This window comes from Lagopus leucura, unplaced genomic scaffold, assembly GCF_019238085.1.
Source record: "Lagopus leucura isolate 7727_CA_CO unplaced genomic scaffold, USGS_WTPT01 Super-Scaffold_100004, whole genome shotgun sequence".
NCBI classification, from domain to species: Eukaryota; Metazoa; Chordata; class Aves; order Galliformes; family Phasianidae; genus Lagopus; species Lagopus leucura.
Window position 1 is genome coordinate 59,955,572 of NW_024962264.1, and position 15,569 is coordinate 59,971,140.

The 15,569-nt window shown below is 36.4% G+C and overlaps 1 protein-coding gene across 9 annotated transcripts in view; it reads right to left on the reverse strand.

The window, feature by feature from the left end:
* ABLIM2 (actin binding LIM protein family member 2) overlaps nt 1-15,569 on the reverse strand; it is a 139,376-nt gene that overhangs the window by 27,325 nt on the left and 96,482 nt on the right. For 5 of the 9 annotated variants that reach the window (XM_042871466.1, XM_042871464.1, XM_042871460.1 and 2 more), the window contains 5 exons: nt 13,619-13,739; nt 11,840-11,938; nt 6,069-6,170; nt 4,796-4,849; nt 499-551 (listed from right to left, as the gene is read on the reverse strand). In XM_042871466.1, the coding sequence (XP_042727400.1) occupies nt 499-551; nt 4,796-4,849; nt 6,069-6,170; nt 11,840-11,938; nt 13,619-13,739 (429 nt within the window). The remainder of the gene's footprint in view (nt 1-498; nt 552-4,795; nt 4,850-6,068; nt 6,171-11,839; nt 11,939-13,618; nt 13,740-15,569) is intronic. The other 4 variants (XM_042871469.1, XM_042871465.1, XM_042871470.1 and 1 more) reach the window with 2 other exon arrangements.

Here is a 15,569-nt window from a genome sequence, read left to right on the forward strand (position 1 = left end):
TTGAACTCATGCCCTACATCACTTGCTAGCTTCTATGTTGATGCTCAGTACAGCCTGCACCAATGGTCACAGCCTCACAGTTACTGAAAACTTTTAACTTTCATCTGGGCTGAGGATAGTTTCTCTGTTCATTAAGTTGCCCACTCTGCCTCACTTCAGATCTGTTATGTCTTCTTCGTATCATCAATCCATTATAACACTTTTCTTGTGTGCTAATGCACACCCTTACATGTTAACACATTCACCAATATATGCACTGAGATTCAATTAAAATTCTTGAATTTATTTCTACTGCCTTCTTTACCATGAAATGCAGATTTTGAACACTCTGGAAGAGAGATTATGTATAATAGAACTGAAATAATCTTTCGGAAAGACCTAAAATCATAAGATTCATTTCAGGTATATTAAATAATACCTTGAAACATAACCATGTTTTATAAAATAATTTCCTGAAGAAAAACAAATGAACTACCTTTTGTTCTTTCTGGTTATTACCTTCTTGTTGTCCTGATCCAAACTTCCATCCTCCCCTTCTGATCTTCTTAGTGCTGAAAGATTAATTTTTTAAAAATTAAAACTGATAGATCATTTTTGTTTTCTGTTTTGACTGTCTTCACATTCTACATATTTTCAAAAAGAGAGAAAAAGCAATAAAAAAACTTGAAGTTGGGCAGAAATTGAATCCGTAGAGCTATCATGTCACAGAATTACTTAATGTTTGGATAAGATCATGGGAATACTAATGCTATAGGCATGTAGTAAATGCAGAAAATCCACTTTTGCTGAATTTTTAAGCTATCATTTTAGGAAGAAGCTACTTTTGGGGAATGGCAGGTGGTAAAAAGTCAAGATTGTAAGTTAGGGACAGATTCAGGAGTAAATCATGGCTCCATTCTTCTTTATTACCATGATTAAGAAAGTACATGTGGTTATTTAGCTATTTGGTGGTCTGCACATCTGGGCCTTCCACTTTCTTCAATAAGACAAGCAATGACAGTGAAAACAATAGGTACAAATTTGGCATTACCTCTTCATGACACTGCAAGAAAGGTTGGCTCAGTATACTGAGAGTGAAGGACAGCAGGTAAGGATGAGCTGCTGCTGAGTCCCACAGAGCTGCATCAAGTCTCAGATAAAGCAAAGGAGGTCTCCAAAATTCACAATTCTGTTTCTCACCTATATTCTCTCTTCAAAAGCCTCCATAAAAGAAAATATTTACCTGCTGTTTCATTGTGACCTTCCAACTTCCTGAGGAGAAAATCTCAACACTGAAAACCTAAAAGTTACAAGATAGCTCCCAACCACTAAATGCATTTTTCCTAAGCTTTTCTTTACCAAAGTATCACACCAGAGACTGATTTACATCTCAGAAAGAATTTTACAGAAAGTTTTTGTGACAAATTTCACACTATTTCAGATAAGTTCCCAAAATCTAAATGCCTCTTGCCTTTATATCACTTGAAGCTCTGTTGAATGCAGTAAAACAACTGGAGTGATGCAATGACGTAGCATAATCTTAAATCCATGTGAGGTTGTAACAAGGGTATTGTCTGCAATATCTGAGTTCAAAGGTAACACAAGAGCCCCATGAACCACAACATAGCCAGAAAAAATATATTTATTAATAATTAAAATAGTACGATAATATTAAAGATTAGACTGCTCAAACACAGTGCTACAACAATCCCAGCTAGCTGGGAACAACTCTCCATTTTCCCAGCTAGCAAGTTAGCTGAGGATCTTCCCTGCATCCAAACAACGCAGGAAAAGGCCACCATCATCAGCAATTCAATATTCTTCTCTTTCACACTATGCAGCTCAGATCCAAACCCTTCACTGGTAGTGTCAAGAAGGTGATACTTTAAGAAAGGAAAATTTTCATTTTTCACTTTGTAAAAATCTATTGGCTAGAGGTGAAAAATCTTTAAATGCAGAGGGTTTTTTTGTTTTGTTTTGTTTTTTTTCCACAGTGTAATGTGGCAAAACAAAGCTGAGTAATAAAATAAAGTATTATGAAAAAATTCAGAGTTTTCATCGTTAGCTGATGGCATCCTGACCAGGGCAACTTGTTTTTGTTTTTTTTTTTTGTTTGTTTGTTTGCTTGTTTGTTTTGTGTTTTTGTTTTTGTTTTTTGAGATGGCAAGTTGCTTTTTTGAGAAAGAAATAGCAGAAATTCGAACCTGTGACATATGTGAGAAACAAAAAAGCATGAAAAATTAAAGTGTCCATATTGCAAGGTCTTAGATCTGGTTTTCTGACACTCTGAGTGCACCCAGGTTATTCATGTGGATCTCAGAGACCCATGTACAGAACTGGATGCCTTTTTGCAAATTGTTTTTATAAAAGACATTGATATTATGTTCTATGGGTTCATGAGAACAAATGACTTCAAAACAGCAGGACACCAAGGTTTTACATAGAGATCTAGAGGATTCCAACAAAAATCAACAAGACCTACAAGGCCTGCTCCTTTCAGCTTCCTGAATGCTTCATGCAACACTTCACAGCAAATAAATCCACATGGCCTGAATTTCATCAGTGCCGAGCTCTAGCTTCACAGGTACAAGGGACACTGGGTTCTGCTGTGAGTCCCAATGCAATCTTTCACATGATTCAGTGCTAATATTGCTGCAGAACAAACCTCTTATTGTTATTATTAACTCTGAACTCTGTTCAGGTGATTCTGAAATATCAATGCACACAGACGGGTGTCCATGCTGGCTGTGGCACACTTCACTTTCTGACTCCAGCTCTCACCTGATCTCTCCTCTGAGCCACTTTTCCACCACATTTTTTTCATTCTAGTAGAAGTCTAGTGTTTAAAATAGACACACAGAAGCTCTAGCAAATCTGTTGGGCACTGCTGTAACTGAAACTGTTCAAAGCCAAATGTCTTGGAAAAGCTCGGTGCACTTTTTGTTTTAAAGAACATTTTTGTACTTGTTTGTTCAAACTTGGTCTCTTCAACAAAGGAATGTTCCCTGGCTCCCTTTCAGCATGCACTGGCTCAGTGTCCCTTTAGCTTGAGGAGCTGACTCATCAGTTGCTCATGTGTTCATGCTTTAGCAGAAAGATTTACACAACATCTGCTGGCAGTTCTTAACTGCATATCTCACTAAGAACTTACATAAAATACCTGGCTTGGAAAAAAAAAAAAAAAAAAAGCTGCTGTTTAGAAACTTCACAAACCAAAAATATCAGTAAAATTAAACGACACAGCCAGAAAGTAGGAGATCACAGTAATATAATTAGCTTGAAAAGTTGCTGAAACTATGCTGATTTACACCACATCAAGTTCTGATACTTATTTTGTAACTTTGCCTTCACTCTTTGCAAACATCACTGTAATATTCAATGCTTTCCTTTGTCAGATTTTTTTTTTTTTTTTTTTTTTTGCTCAGCTTGAGAACTTACCATGAATGATTTATGTATCTAAAGAGAAGGAATTAGAATTTGGGCAGACTGTTTTGTGGATAGCATGACATCAAGCATTAAAACAGATGATAGATTTTTCCTTTGGAGGTAACATTAGTATGACCAAGATCAGGATACTGTGAGCAGAAAAATATCTATCTAAAGTGCACTGAAATATAATCAAGTCTGACTTTGCTCAAAACCATACCCAGAACAACCACAGAGGTTATCTAAATATCGATGATTTGAATGTGCAATTACTTGAGCATGAAAAGTTTTGGTTACAATAACTGTCTGCAGGCTGACTCCCCCATATCATTGGTCCATATTCTTTCTACTCCTACTCTACTGGAACCAAACAAGAACTTCAATCAAAACAGAAGTGCCATTTTCCATGAAAAGTAATATTAAAAAATTAACAATATAAAAAAAGCTTATTTTTGACTATGGCAATCAAGTACTTTAAAATCAGCCCTCTCTTAACCACAACAGGAAAATGTTTAAATATATTTTCCTTGTTCTGACGAGGCCAGTGATGTATGCGCAGTTTCCTAACCTTTCACTCAAAGAAAGCTATCAACTATCTGTTAGAGTATGTGAGAACAGATATGCGAGGCTTTCTTACTCTTGCATGCAATGTGGGAAGCTTTTTTTTCCTCAGAAGGTGCTGGTGGAGATGACAGGATTGCTCCAATAGAGACTTGCTATTGTCATGAAGAATTGCACAACTTCTATCTTGCTTTCATCAACAAAGTGCCTTTTTGCTGGGTCTACCAAAGGTTTTCTAATCGTATTTTGCCACCATTATCACCTACTAGATTCATTTCTAACTGTCACAATGTGATTATATTAGATCTTAATAGTATATCCTAGTAATATGAAGCTTGAAGTTAAGTAGATATTTCATTTAGAAGTTGGACTCAATGCTCCTTGCAGATCCCTTTCAATTCAGGATATTCCATGACTCTATGGTATACATCAGTTATCAATAAACACTTTTTCTCCAGTGAAAGAGAAGTCAGAATTACTTGCAAAAAACTGGACATTCCAAGGCATGGTGTGAATATAGAAGAGCAACTTCCTATATGTACATATTTTATTTCTTTCCATATATGAGAGAACTGCTTTTAAGTAAATGTCTCCTCTAAATTACAAAGACAAGTCAAAATATCTTAATTCTAGCTTTAGAGAATTCACAGAATCTTTGGATATCATGTTATACAAAATACTATGTCATTTTTATCTTACCTTTTTTTCTACTTTAGATTATGAGGATTTCGAGATAATGAAATGAAAAGACTACAGCAAACAATCACAAGCAATCTGCATTTCTTTACAAATATATAGAGAAACTGCGACAGAGAAAAGCAGACTGTACCATGCTGTTTGTAGATAGGAGGTTTCCTATAGATGTTATCTTTTACGCCAGTGTCTGAGGAAGAGGAAAGAGAAAGGAAAGAATAAAAGAGTAAGCAAGCAGTTCAGACTACACTGGTCTCATCTCCTGTCAATAGCACTAAAATGCAAACACTTGAGAAAAGACAACAGAAGATTACATCACTAATTTGTCTTTCAGTGGTTATTATGCGAGAGTGAAGACTTGCCCATCATATTTATATATTTAAAATATTTAGGTAGTCTATGCCAATCTAAATTATATGAACCACTCTTATGTCCCTCAAAATGCTTTCAGATGCCTTGAATGCTGCAAAACCAATATATACTTCTTAGAAAACAAAGATAAACTGCTTATACTTGCTACTATTTAAAAGAAAATTAATGTAATTGTAGAACAAACTACTGTAACAGTCACAATTGAAAAGGAACTGTTCCTCTATTAACTATAATGGAAGTACACAGTCAAATATAGATATTTATACCACAAATGTCTAATATTCTTGTATGAATTTCATATCATGACCATATGTTGAGTTGTATAGCTGACCTGGCCTTCCAGAAACTTTTGGAAAGCCCCTAGGGCAACAGTCCAGTGTTCCTGTATCATTCCCATGTTAGAAATTCTTAGTACTACACACCTGAGCGGATACAATTCCCAATTACAGTGTGCTCATAGAAACACTAATCCCAGAAGTTAAACATAGTTTAAAAAAAGTAGGATGTAAATTTGGAATGCTTGTAACTGAATGTGAACTTGAAAACAGTATGTGTACAAAGACAGTCTTCATGGGTCCAAAATGAGCCCCAGAGCTTCATGGGGCCCAAAATCTTTCAGTTTTCAATGTTTATATTAATATGATTCTCTAATTCTGAAAGTGGATGAATAAAGAAAAGAATAATTCAAAAAACAAAAACAAAAACCTATGCAGCGTTGGCAGTATAAATAATTATATCTTGGAGGCTTAATAACATGTGCTATCTAATGCAATTTTTTTATATATATATATATATAATGCAGCACTCTAACTCCTTTATTTCTGAGAGCAAACTTAACAGACAACAGATTTCGCTCATGAATAGTTTTCTTCTCTTGCAGCTCTAAGTTCACAAATCAATGCAAAAAGAAAAAAAAAAAAAAAAAAAGAAAAAAAAACCCACAAACAAACAACAACCAAACAAAGAACAAATCCATTTAGAACAGAACAAACATGTGCCAGCAATTGAAGATCAAACGCTAGGCAGTGAATGCCTACCTGGAATATGGAAATGCCTAGGAGCCTGCTGATAGACAGAAGGTGAAGATTTGCTGTCTGAGTACATGGATAAGCTTGGAGTGCTCCGACCACTTTCACTGCCTCCAAGGGGAAGAGCAAAGAAAGCAGATACAAGAAAAAAAATGGAAAGCAAAGTAGAGTATTTCAAGCATAAAGGCTTGTTCAGAATGACTTGTTAATCCAACAATTTCAAATAAGTATGAAACTCATTATTTTTCAGTACAACATTCTGGCTCAATTGCCAAACATCTAAACAATGAATATCTGATACATAGTATCAGATTAAACTGCAGCCTTGCATCCTGTCTTTGATACTAAAGCTCTTCTTTCAAAAACACTGTCATGAACAAAACAAACAGATAAGCACATCTACAGTCTTGTAAAATGTTCTGCACAGCTTTTGAAAACAAGTTTTTGTTTTTGAAAACTTTAATGCTATGGTTCATAGCCTGTCCTTAAAACTAAAAATAAAATAATTCAGTAGTATTTAAAATATCTCAAAGCAGGACTAGACCAAAAAAACCCAGAAGTTATGGTTACATAAAATGCTCCTGCACATATCAGTAACAAAAACAGATGCTGAAATTTGGTCCTTAATCACAAACTTTCCCCACAGGTAACATGCCACAGCATTTTATATTTATGCAAACCAAGTTGGATTATCAAGTCATGGATCTATAATGCCACAGTCACTTGACAAAATTTGAAGATATGTACAATATTGATCTGCATACATTTTTTCACTTGTTTTGTCAAATGTTCCCTAGGTGCCATTCATTTCCTCTTAGTTTATTTCCCCAAAGTACACTCTATGGCATTATAGTGCTGCTCAGCAAACAAAAAAGTAAAGCTCTACTTTTTTGGGACTTGTAAAATCCAGTTAATTTACAGCACTGTTAAGCGACTGGAAGCCAAACATGACATTTATTTTAACATGAAACAGTTGTTAATTTGCTGTTATTGTTTTAGTGTAGATGGAGCACAAATTTAATGGACACTAATGGTAAAATTATAGCAAGTTTTCTTGGGGGAAAGAAAGCGCAGCAGCTCAGAGAGCTAGATTTGCAACAGAGTTCTGCCTTCAGAAAGGGGAAGTTTCACACCATAGAACTACTGGATTACCATAGCAATCTAGGTTATGCTTATGCCCATGGAGTGGGTGTTTGCTGAACCCTTGCTAGGGTCTCTGTTGACAAGCAGTGGATGTGTGGTCAATGATCTGCCACCAAGAACAGCCTGGACATATTCCACTGAAATCAATAGTGCAGAGCCACTGAGTTCAGTGGGAGAAGCAGGCCAGGTGAGATCATGACAGTACACTAACGGATCAGCTCTAAATTTTGTGTCAGGTGTTTTTACAGTCGGTAAGAAAATTAAAATCAAAAGCCACTCAGCCATTAGCACTGCATACACAGGAACAGCAATATGTGATTGGAAAAAAATATATCAGAGCAGCTGAGAAATTGAAATAGCAAATGTGAAAGATGATGGCCTATGGTCCTTCCAAAAAGTAAGGGAAGAATTATGGAATTACTAAAAGTCTGGTAAGCACCACCATTCTGCAGTCAGGTTGTCCTCACACAAGGAACCAGATGGTTATTCAGTTTCTTGACTCCTGATTTACTCTTGGAAGGAAAGCAGTGTTGACAGATTTTCACTGCACATTTATTAATTCCTTCTTTGCCGCTTGCTGCTCATATGCTTGGCCATCCCTACTAAGCAGAAGTAGTCTCCACTTCACTCCAAGTTTGAATACAAAGAATAGTAGTTTTTACTTAAGTAAAGTTCCTGACAACTCCAATAACCTTAAAAATCTTATAATGTCATTCATCCCACAGTTATGTTACTATTTTTTTTTTTAATTTAAAAAGAAAAAGAAAGTTTTCAAGTGACTTTCACAGTGTATTTATTCCTCGTTTACTTAAAAATTAGCATAATTTTAAAAAGATATTCACAAATGATCTGCATGTACAACCACCTCCTTGAGCAACAATCACAAGGTGCTAGTATTGCACTCCCATACAATTGTTCTTCAGGGATAGAATATCAGTAGCACATTCAGGGTCTCAGGAGGAAACATTAATTAGGATGAATAAACTTGCAAGAAAACAGGAAGCAAATGCAAACCAGATGACAACAAGTCTGCAAACTTCTCTATGCAAACATCACCTGTCTGGAATAGTTTGCAGAGCTATCACTTGCTCAAAATGGAAGAATTATGGCTGAAATGAGGGAAAAGGTTGTTCTAACAATCCACTTCTACAAGCTGATGCACATTTAAACTATAGTTAGATTTTTGTCACTGACTTGGAGAAACACAGAGAGTAGCTGTGGTTCACTTTTTGCATTCAAAAGTAAGTAGAATTTTCACATGTAGAAACTCCAGATAGCCACATAATCATCTAGCCTATAGTAAGTCTCTAAAATAAGGCTCCACCAAGAATCTGTTTCTTTCAAGGGTCTCCTGGTATACACTGAAGAACCTCAAATAAGGTCTCTGATAAAATGAAACACTGAAGAGAGCAATGTTTCAGACTGTTGGTTTTGTCCTCTGCCACAAACAGATGCAGGATGTGATCCGATCTCCTGGTCAGTGCAGGGCAAAAACCCAGAACCACAAACTCTTCCCTGAATTTTGTTTAATTTGGAAAGAATCTGGAAAAGTTTACTTTGAACTTCAGCATCAACCACAAAGTCCTTCTTGTGTATTTTGGCTACTGACAGGATAGCCTGCTCTTTGAACCTTGTGTGTGTACAGCCAACTGACCAGAGCTCAAACCATGCTCCCTTTCCATACTTCTCAAGGGACTGGGAGGAAAAGTGTAACACTGTTTATATCTCCTTCCCTGTTGGCTTTTCTTTATCTGAAAGGATAGGAAATTTGATAAGAAATTGCAGTAAGAGCTGTCTACATTCCCTGACTTGGATTTGAACAGTAAGGAGCACTGGCCTAATAAAGATGTCAGAGATTACTCCTGAAACTGGATCCTTCACTATCTGTTTGCACATGGAACATTAAGTGAGACAAAGTTTTTTGAAGACCAGTGACTAACTCTCCTGAGGACTTCAAAGCCAAATAAATGGAAGCTGTGTTTCTACACTAGAAAGGCACGATGGCTACAATGGTTTCCACCATGGCTCAAGCAAACATTTTTTCACTTAGCACAGACTTTACAGTCTCTGGTTCCATCACCTCAAGAGGAAGAATTACACCACATGCAGGTATTTTGGAGATGACATATCATGATTCTCTTGATAGTAAGCTGTTAAAGACATTTTGAAGACAAAAGACCCTAAAAGGGCACAACCAAGTATTTTATCTGCAGGATAAAGAATAGTTAGTAATATCCTATTATGTTGTTTCATGGGAAACGCATGGAACTAAAAACAGAAACACAGTTATATTACTTATGCTGAAAAATGATGAACTGTGCCCTTTCTCAGGAAGAATACGACACAAACTCAGTGAAATCAAAAGAAGGATTCCAGGATTTTTTTGTTAGAGTAGCAAAATTTCTACCCAAAGTTTAAATAAATATTTTATCATTATTGTGGAAAGCTAGTTTTACAAAGATTTGTTATAGCATTATAAACCAGTGTAGTATTTTTGGATTTAATAAGAGTTGGGGTTTTTTTTTTTTTTTTTTTTTTTTTTTGAGTGTGATTTTGTTTTTTAAAAACAGGAGTGGCGACATTCACCTTAGTCTAAAAGCAAAGAAATGGTTCCTATGACTCTGCTCTTCTCACATCAACCGCTTTGAAAAGAAAAAAAAAATACATTAATCTTTGAAAAACTCACCAAGATAAGGAAAAAAGACTCTTTAGCTTAGTGAAAAGAATTCAGAGAACTTGAAGAGGAATTGAACTTGAAGAGAATCTTATGACACTGGTCTACTGGTTGGCAATCCTGCACATAGCAGGGCGTTGAAACTAGATGATCATTATGGTCCTTTTCAACTCGGGCCATTCTATGATTCTATGATATGATTCTATGACACTTTTTGGGATGAGACATTAACTCAGTGTAAAGCAGTGGTTAATGCATACCTCTGCAGGGCTTGGAATTACCAATTACCTATAAATAAGGATTATAAACATATCTGCCTATGTGATAAGAGTGCTGTGAAGCATTACAGGTTACTGCTTGCAAAATATTTTAGCTCCTTGATAAAAAGTGTTGCAGAAAGAGAAAATATCAAAATTTTGATCACTGTTAATAAGTGTATGGGGAGAAGCAGCTGGCACTTGAGGATTTCTTCCTCCAAACAGCAACAATAAATAATTGCTGCTGCTCCGAGCAACAGCAGGTAGCACTGAAAAGAAACTCATTTTAGCAAGAATGCTGCTAAGCAACTGCAAGTGGGCTTCTGAATAACAGCTCTCAGTTCAGTGAAATCAGGTAACACAGCACACAGAAGAGGTTTTCTTACTCAGTACATCAGGTTGGATAATACTGCCCAAATTTAAGGAACACAGAAAAAAAAATAAAAAAATAAAAAAAAAAATAAAAAAAGTTCAGGCTGTGACTCAGGGAATAACAGGGTATGTGAGTCATGTGAGTCAGCCTTCCAAAAAATGGGGGTGTGAGCGAGGGTTTGGGGGGTGCGGGAAGACATTTTACAGGTAGACTTTGAAATGTTAACAACAGGATTAATCTCATCAGCTTTTCTCTTCAGAATTTTCTCCCGGGGATCTCAGTTGGAGCAACCTAACCCTGATTCTGTTGCTATTCGCAGTGGTGAAATTCAGCTGACTTTGAACAGAACTGTTTCTGGATACATTCGAGCCTAATCATTTTCTCCAAAGGCAATGAGCATCTGCAATTCATTTGAGTTTATATTTTAGATCTGGTTCCTGAAGAGGGTCACTTCCTTTTCTATAATGGTTACCACAACAAAAAGAATAGTTTTGTTCTATTAAATCAAATGGTACAAAGGAATCAGGCATTTTCAGGCACTGAAAGTGTCTGCCATTCATGTCTCCTCCCCAGTTGTATTGTTCCTGGAGAAATGATACTTAATGACTTTTATTTCCTCTACTTACATAGCTAACTAAAAAAAATTTTAAAAATAAAAAAAATTAGTAGCCTTTGCCTGAAAGCTTCTTGGTAATCCTCAGAACTGCCTCCTGTTTGCAACATGGAAGCCATTAACAGTTAATCTGTCTACTATCTACTGGGAAAAAAAAAAAAAAAAGACTAGGAGACTAGGCTCAGTTACTCTGCTTCACAGTATGTGGCACAGACTATTTGCTCATCAGTGCAGCTATATTGATTTAACAAACTTTATATAGCAAGATTTCTGGTAATGCTGAAAATGATAAAGATAATCCCTAAATGAAAATTATAAGGTTAGATAACTGATGATCCAACACTGGATCCAATTTATTTGGCGTCTCTAAAATCAGGTAAAGGTAAACACTATAGAGTAAACAAGATTTAAAATAAACTTTTTAGAGTAAACAAGATTTAAAATTATTTCCCTCCCTCATTTTCATTACAAAATCTAATTCCTTCCCTCTACCCCTTCAAAATACACTTAACACTCACTGAAAACAAAGCCAAAAAAAACCATAATAATAAATTCAGACCCACTCAATTCTTGAAACTTACACAGTACATCAAAAAGCACTTGCACAAAATTAAGACAAATTTTATCCAAGTGGAAGCCATGCTTGCACAGACAGAAAAGTGAAACACATCTGAATAAGTCTACAGTATCACAGCACGGTTTTGCATTCCTGGACCTTACCTTTGAAGAAAGGGATGTAATGATGTCTGAATGTAGATGTAGGGCTTGGGTGTTGGGGCAGGGAGATGCAGCTACTGGTACCAAGACTCTGAGTACCAGCTGGGGGCAACAGAGAGTAAGTGAAAATAAACTATTTAGTTCACTTACTGAAAGCCACAAATTACAATGCCATCCTTCTTTTTCAGGAACATTTTCTTCCTGATGCTTAGAAAACGTATAGTTTTTGTTTAATATGCAATGTTTTTCTTGTTGTGTCAAAAGACATCACAGTGGCCATACTATGTGTTGGCCAATGGATACAGGATTTCAGTAGTTATTGCACAAAATGCTAATATAAGGTAATGCATCAGAAAATATTCCAGAAAAGGCACCACAAAGAGCATTGCTGTTCTGAGGCAAATTCTGCATATTTCAAAGCTGCAAGAGGGAATGATTTATGCTCATAATGGATCTAATGAAATGAAATGGGGAGAACCTTTTCCTTAGATGAGAACCCTTTTACAAGTGAGTCCAGTTCTCAATGCCATTGGTGTACACTGGTAGGATTTAGTCCACAATGTACCAGAACACTCAAGCACATGGCTAATTTAAGCACTTGAAGAAACATCCTGAAGTTATCTCCGCTCTGAAAGTTAGACATGTGGTTAAGTACTTTGACAAACATTCTCAGAAGTCAATTTTCTGTGTTCGCTTTGTTGTAATAATGTTCTGATAACATTTGGAGGTATAATGGCAACTATTAAAAATAGCAGTTACTGTGAATTTCCTCTAAATCGTATCATTTCAGCTAAATGATATGGCTTTACACTTTATTTGGAATTTCTTTCATCTTTGCTCCTTCCTATAATAGTTTGCAGCTAAGCTTAGGCATGACACAGCTGCCAGTCCTTCAGCAGAGGCTAATCATCCCTGTCCCTAATAAATCATTGATACTCTTATTTCTATTTACCAAAGACAGCACAGTGCAACACAGTGCAACCAATTTCTGTAAAAACTGCTTCTGATACCCATACAAATTTACATTTCTACTGGAAAGTTAATGATTCAAAATTTTCCAAACTAGTTTATAATTATAATATAGCCCCAACAAAATTGAAGGAGAAAATAACAGAAAATTTCTGAATATTCTGTGTCAGCCCAGATGATGGAGTGGTAAAAAAATTAGACTGAATTTTGAGCAAATTAGTTGATTATCCTAAGGAGAAAATTCCTCAAAATGCCCAGATAGGAATGGACTCTGTATAGGGGACTCATGCAAAGATCAAAAGGGTTGTTATCCTTCCTCTCTGTGCAACAAAAACATCCAAGCTACACTAAACACTGCTATAAACTTCACAACTGAAGCAACCTGGAAGTGAAAAAACAGTCATTAGAGCCCCTGCTTAGCTCTTCAGCTCCTCACTGAGGTGAGGAGAGCCATGATGGCTCCAGGGGGCACAAAATTGCCTGAGTGCTCTCCTGGCTTTGTGTGCTTTTGCTGCATGAAAGAGCAGTGGATTGCATATGTACTTCCAGGCACAAGGATTAAATCTCTTCCATCTTCTGTTTACAAATACATAAAAATCAAGCTTTCCAGGTGCTTATTTTCTTTTCCTAGATGCTAATACGTGAATGATTTTTTCCTTCCTACCCATCAGACTATCTGTTCACAATAAACAGTACATTGTAATGAACTTCTGCTCTACCTAAAACTCTGCTTCTGGAGTTTCTGTCCTACCTAAAAAGTAAGACAAAGTAGAAGAAAAAATAGTAGAATAAATAATGCTGGTTCTCAGTTACCTGGCCTACTATAATGCTGAGGAGAATGGGATGTTGGAGTGTAGCGACCATAACCCAGCGAGCCAGCAGAGCTAGGGCTTGATGTCCTGTACTGTTTGAAGGATCTGTCATCTTGGTCACCCTGAGAGGAAGAGAAGAAATACGTCATTAGGGGAAAGAAAACACTTTCAAATCAGCTAGAACTTCAGATATTTCTGTGCAGTAAAGATGGAACTTGATGCTGTTGTGATGCTCCATGCAATCCCAATGAAGCAAAGCGGCTTTGCACCTCAACTGCAGTATGACTGAAGGAGTTCTGGAACTGCCAGGTTTCACAGAATGGCTACGCTCACAGGAAAGTCAATGCATACATGAACTGAAAATAACAGCATTATTTGTAAAGAATACTGTAGAATTACTGTTTCAGGACAGTATAATTTGCCACTCAATTTGATCTTCTATAATGATTAACATCCTTGGTTAGGTGAAAGATGAGATCAGGTTAGTATGACAGTATTATGGTTACTTTGCCCTTACACAAACAGCTGCATAGTACAGTGTAAGGGTTATAGACATCACAAAAATCAGTATTCACTAGCTTGACTACATAACAAAAGCTAACCTGACTGCTGTATAAATTGCCCAGCAGACAATACTAAGAGCAAAACATTGTAATTATTAGCTAGTTAACCTCTCATAACGACTCATATAAATTGCATTAAGAACTAATTCAGCAGCACTGTGCAATGTAAGTCATACAACTTATTTTCCATTAAAGCCTTGACTTCAAAAAATGTACGTCCATTCTAAACCTCTCACTCCTTATAGTTAGATTAAAACTGCAATTTGCACATAGTGTCGTCTTAACAGTAAAAACATTACTGAATAAATTAGATAAGGAAATAATTTTCTGCAAACTAGCTACAAAAGCAAATTCCATTTTCTTTCCAATTACAGGCAAGAAATGGCTGGAGTGAAGTGAAATCAATGTAACATACAGATGTTCCCTTATGGAAAGTCTTGTTCTGAAAAATACTACCCCCTCCTGTTCCAGTAGGAGTAAGCGAAGAACATGCTATCCCATAGCAGGTGGCTTGGGAAATCTTCAGGCATCTTTAACTCCCACTGGATCATTCATCATCTAAACACACAGGAGGTCCTAGCTCGCCCCATCATTATCTCCCAGATTCCTATCAGGGCAAATTAATTATATCTATCCATTCATCGTTAGATTCTTCCTGCCTGTAGCTTCCAATTTGACTGCTTTGGGATTATCTGACTCCAGAGATGTATAACGTTCCCCCATCTCACTCATCACATTTTCTGCTCTAGCTGAAGTGCACTTTTTCCCTTCCACATCACTCCAGACTGACTGCATTTTCAAAAATGGAAAATCAGTTTTGCATACTGGTAAATAGCATTACTGGTTAAATATCCATACCAGAAAACAAATTAAAAAAACAAAAACAAAAACAAAAGGAGAGCAAGTGGTGCATTCCCAAGCATGCAGAATTCTATAGGCATTGTGACACCAACTCCTCCATGCTGAGTTTAAGATGTTCCTCTCTATATAAAGCAACTTCATTTAATATCCATTCTAATCTCTCAAAAAAGAACTGGCAGCACACTCTCTTAAAGTCTTGGAATTACATATAAATACCATGAGTGTTATGTAATGGCCTACGAAGTGCTCAGTTGAATGATATAGTGAATTTTTGCCAATAAACCCCTTCAACAAACTAGTGACAAGTTTGTAGATGATGATGCCTGAGGACCCTTTCACAGCGTGTTCAGAGAAGACAGAAAACATGGCAAAGCTGGATAACATGGGATGGTCAATATGACATGAATAATGGCAGCACCAGTCTCCATACCAGTGCCACTTCTGGAATCTAAATGCCTTATAGTGAGCTAACTGATAGCTAATTTAAACAAATTATTGTAATCTTGCTAAACACAAAGATTTCACATT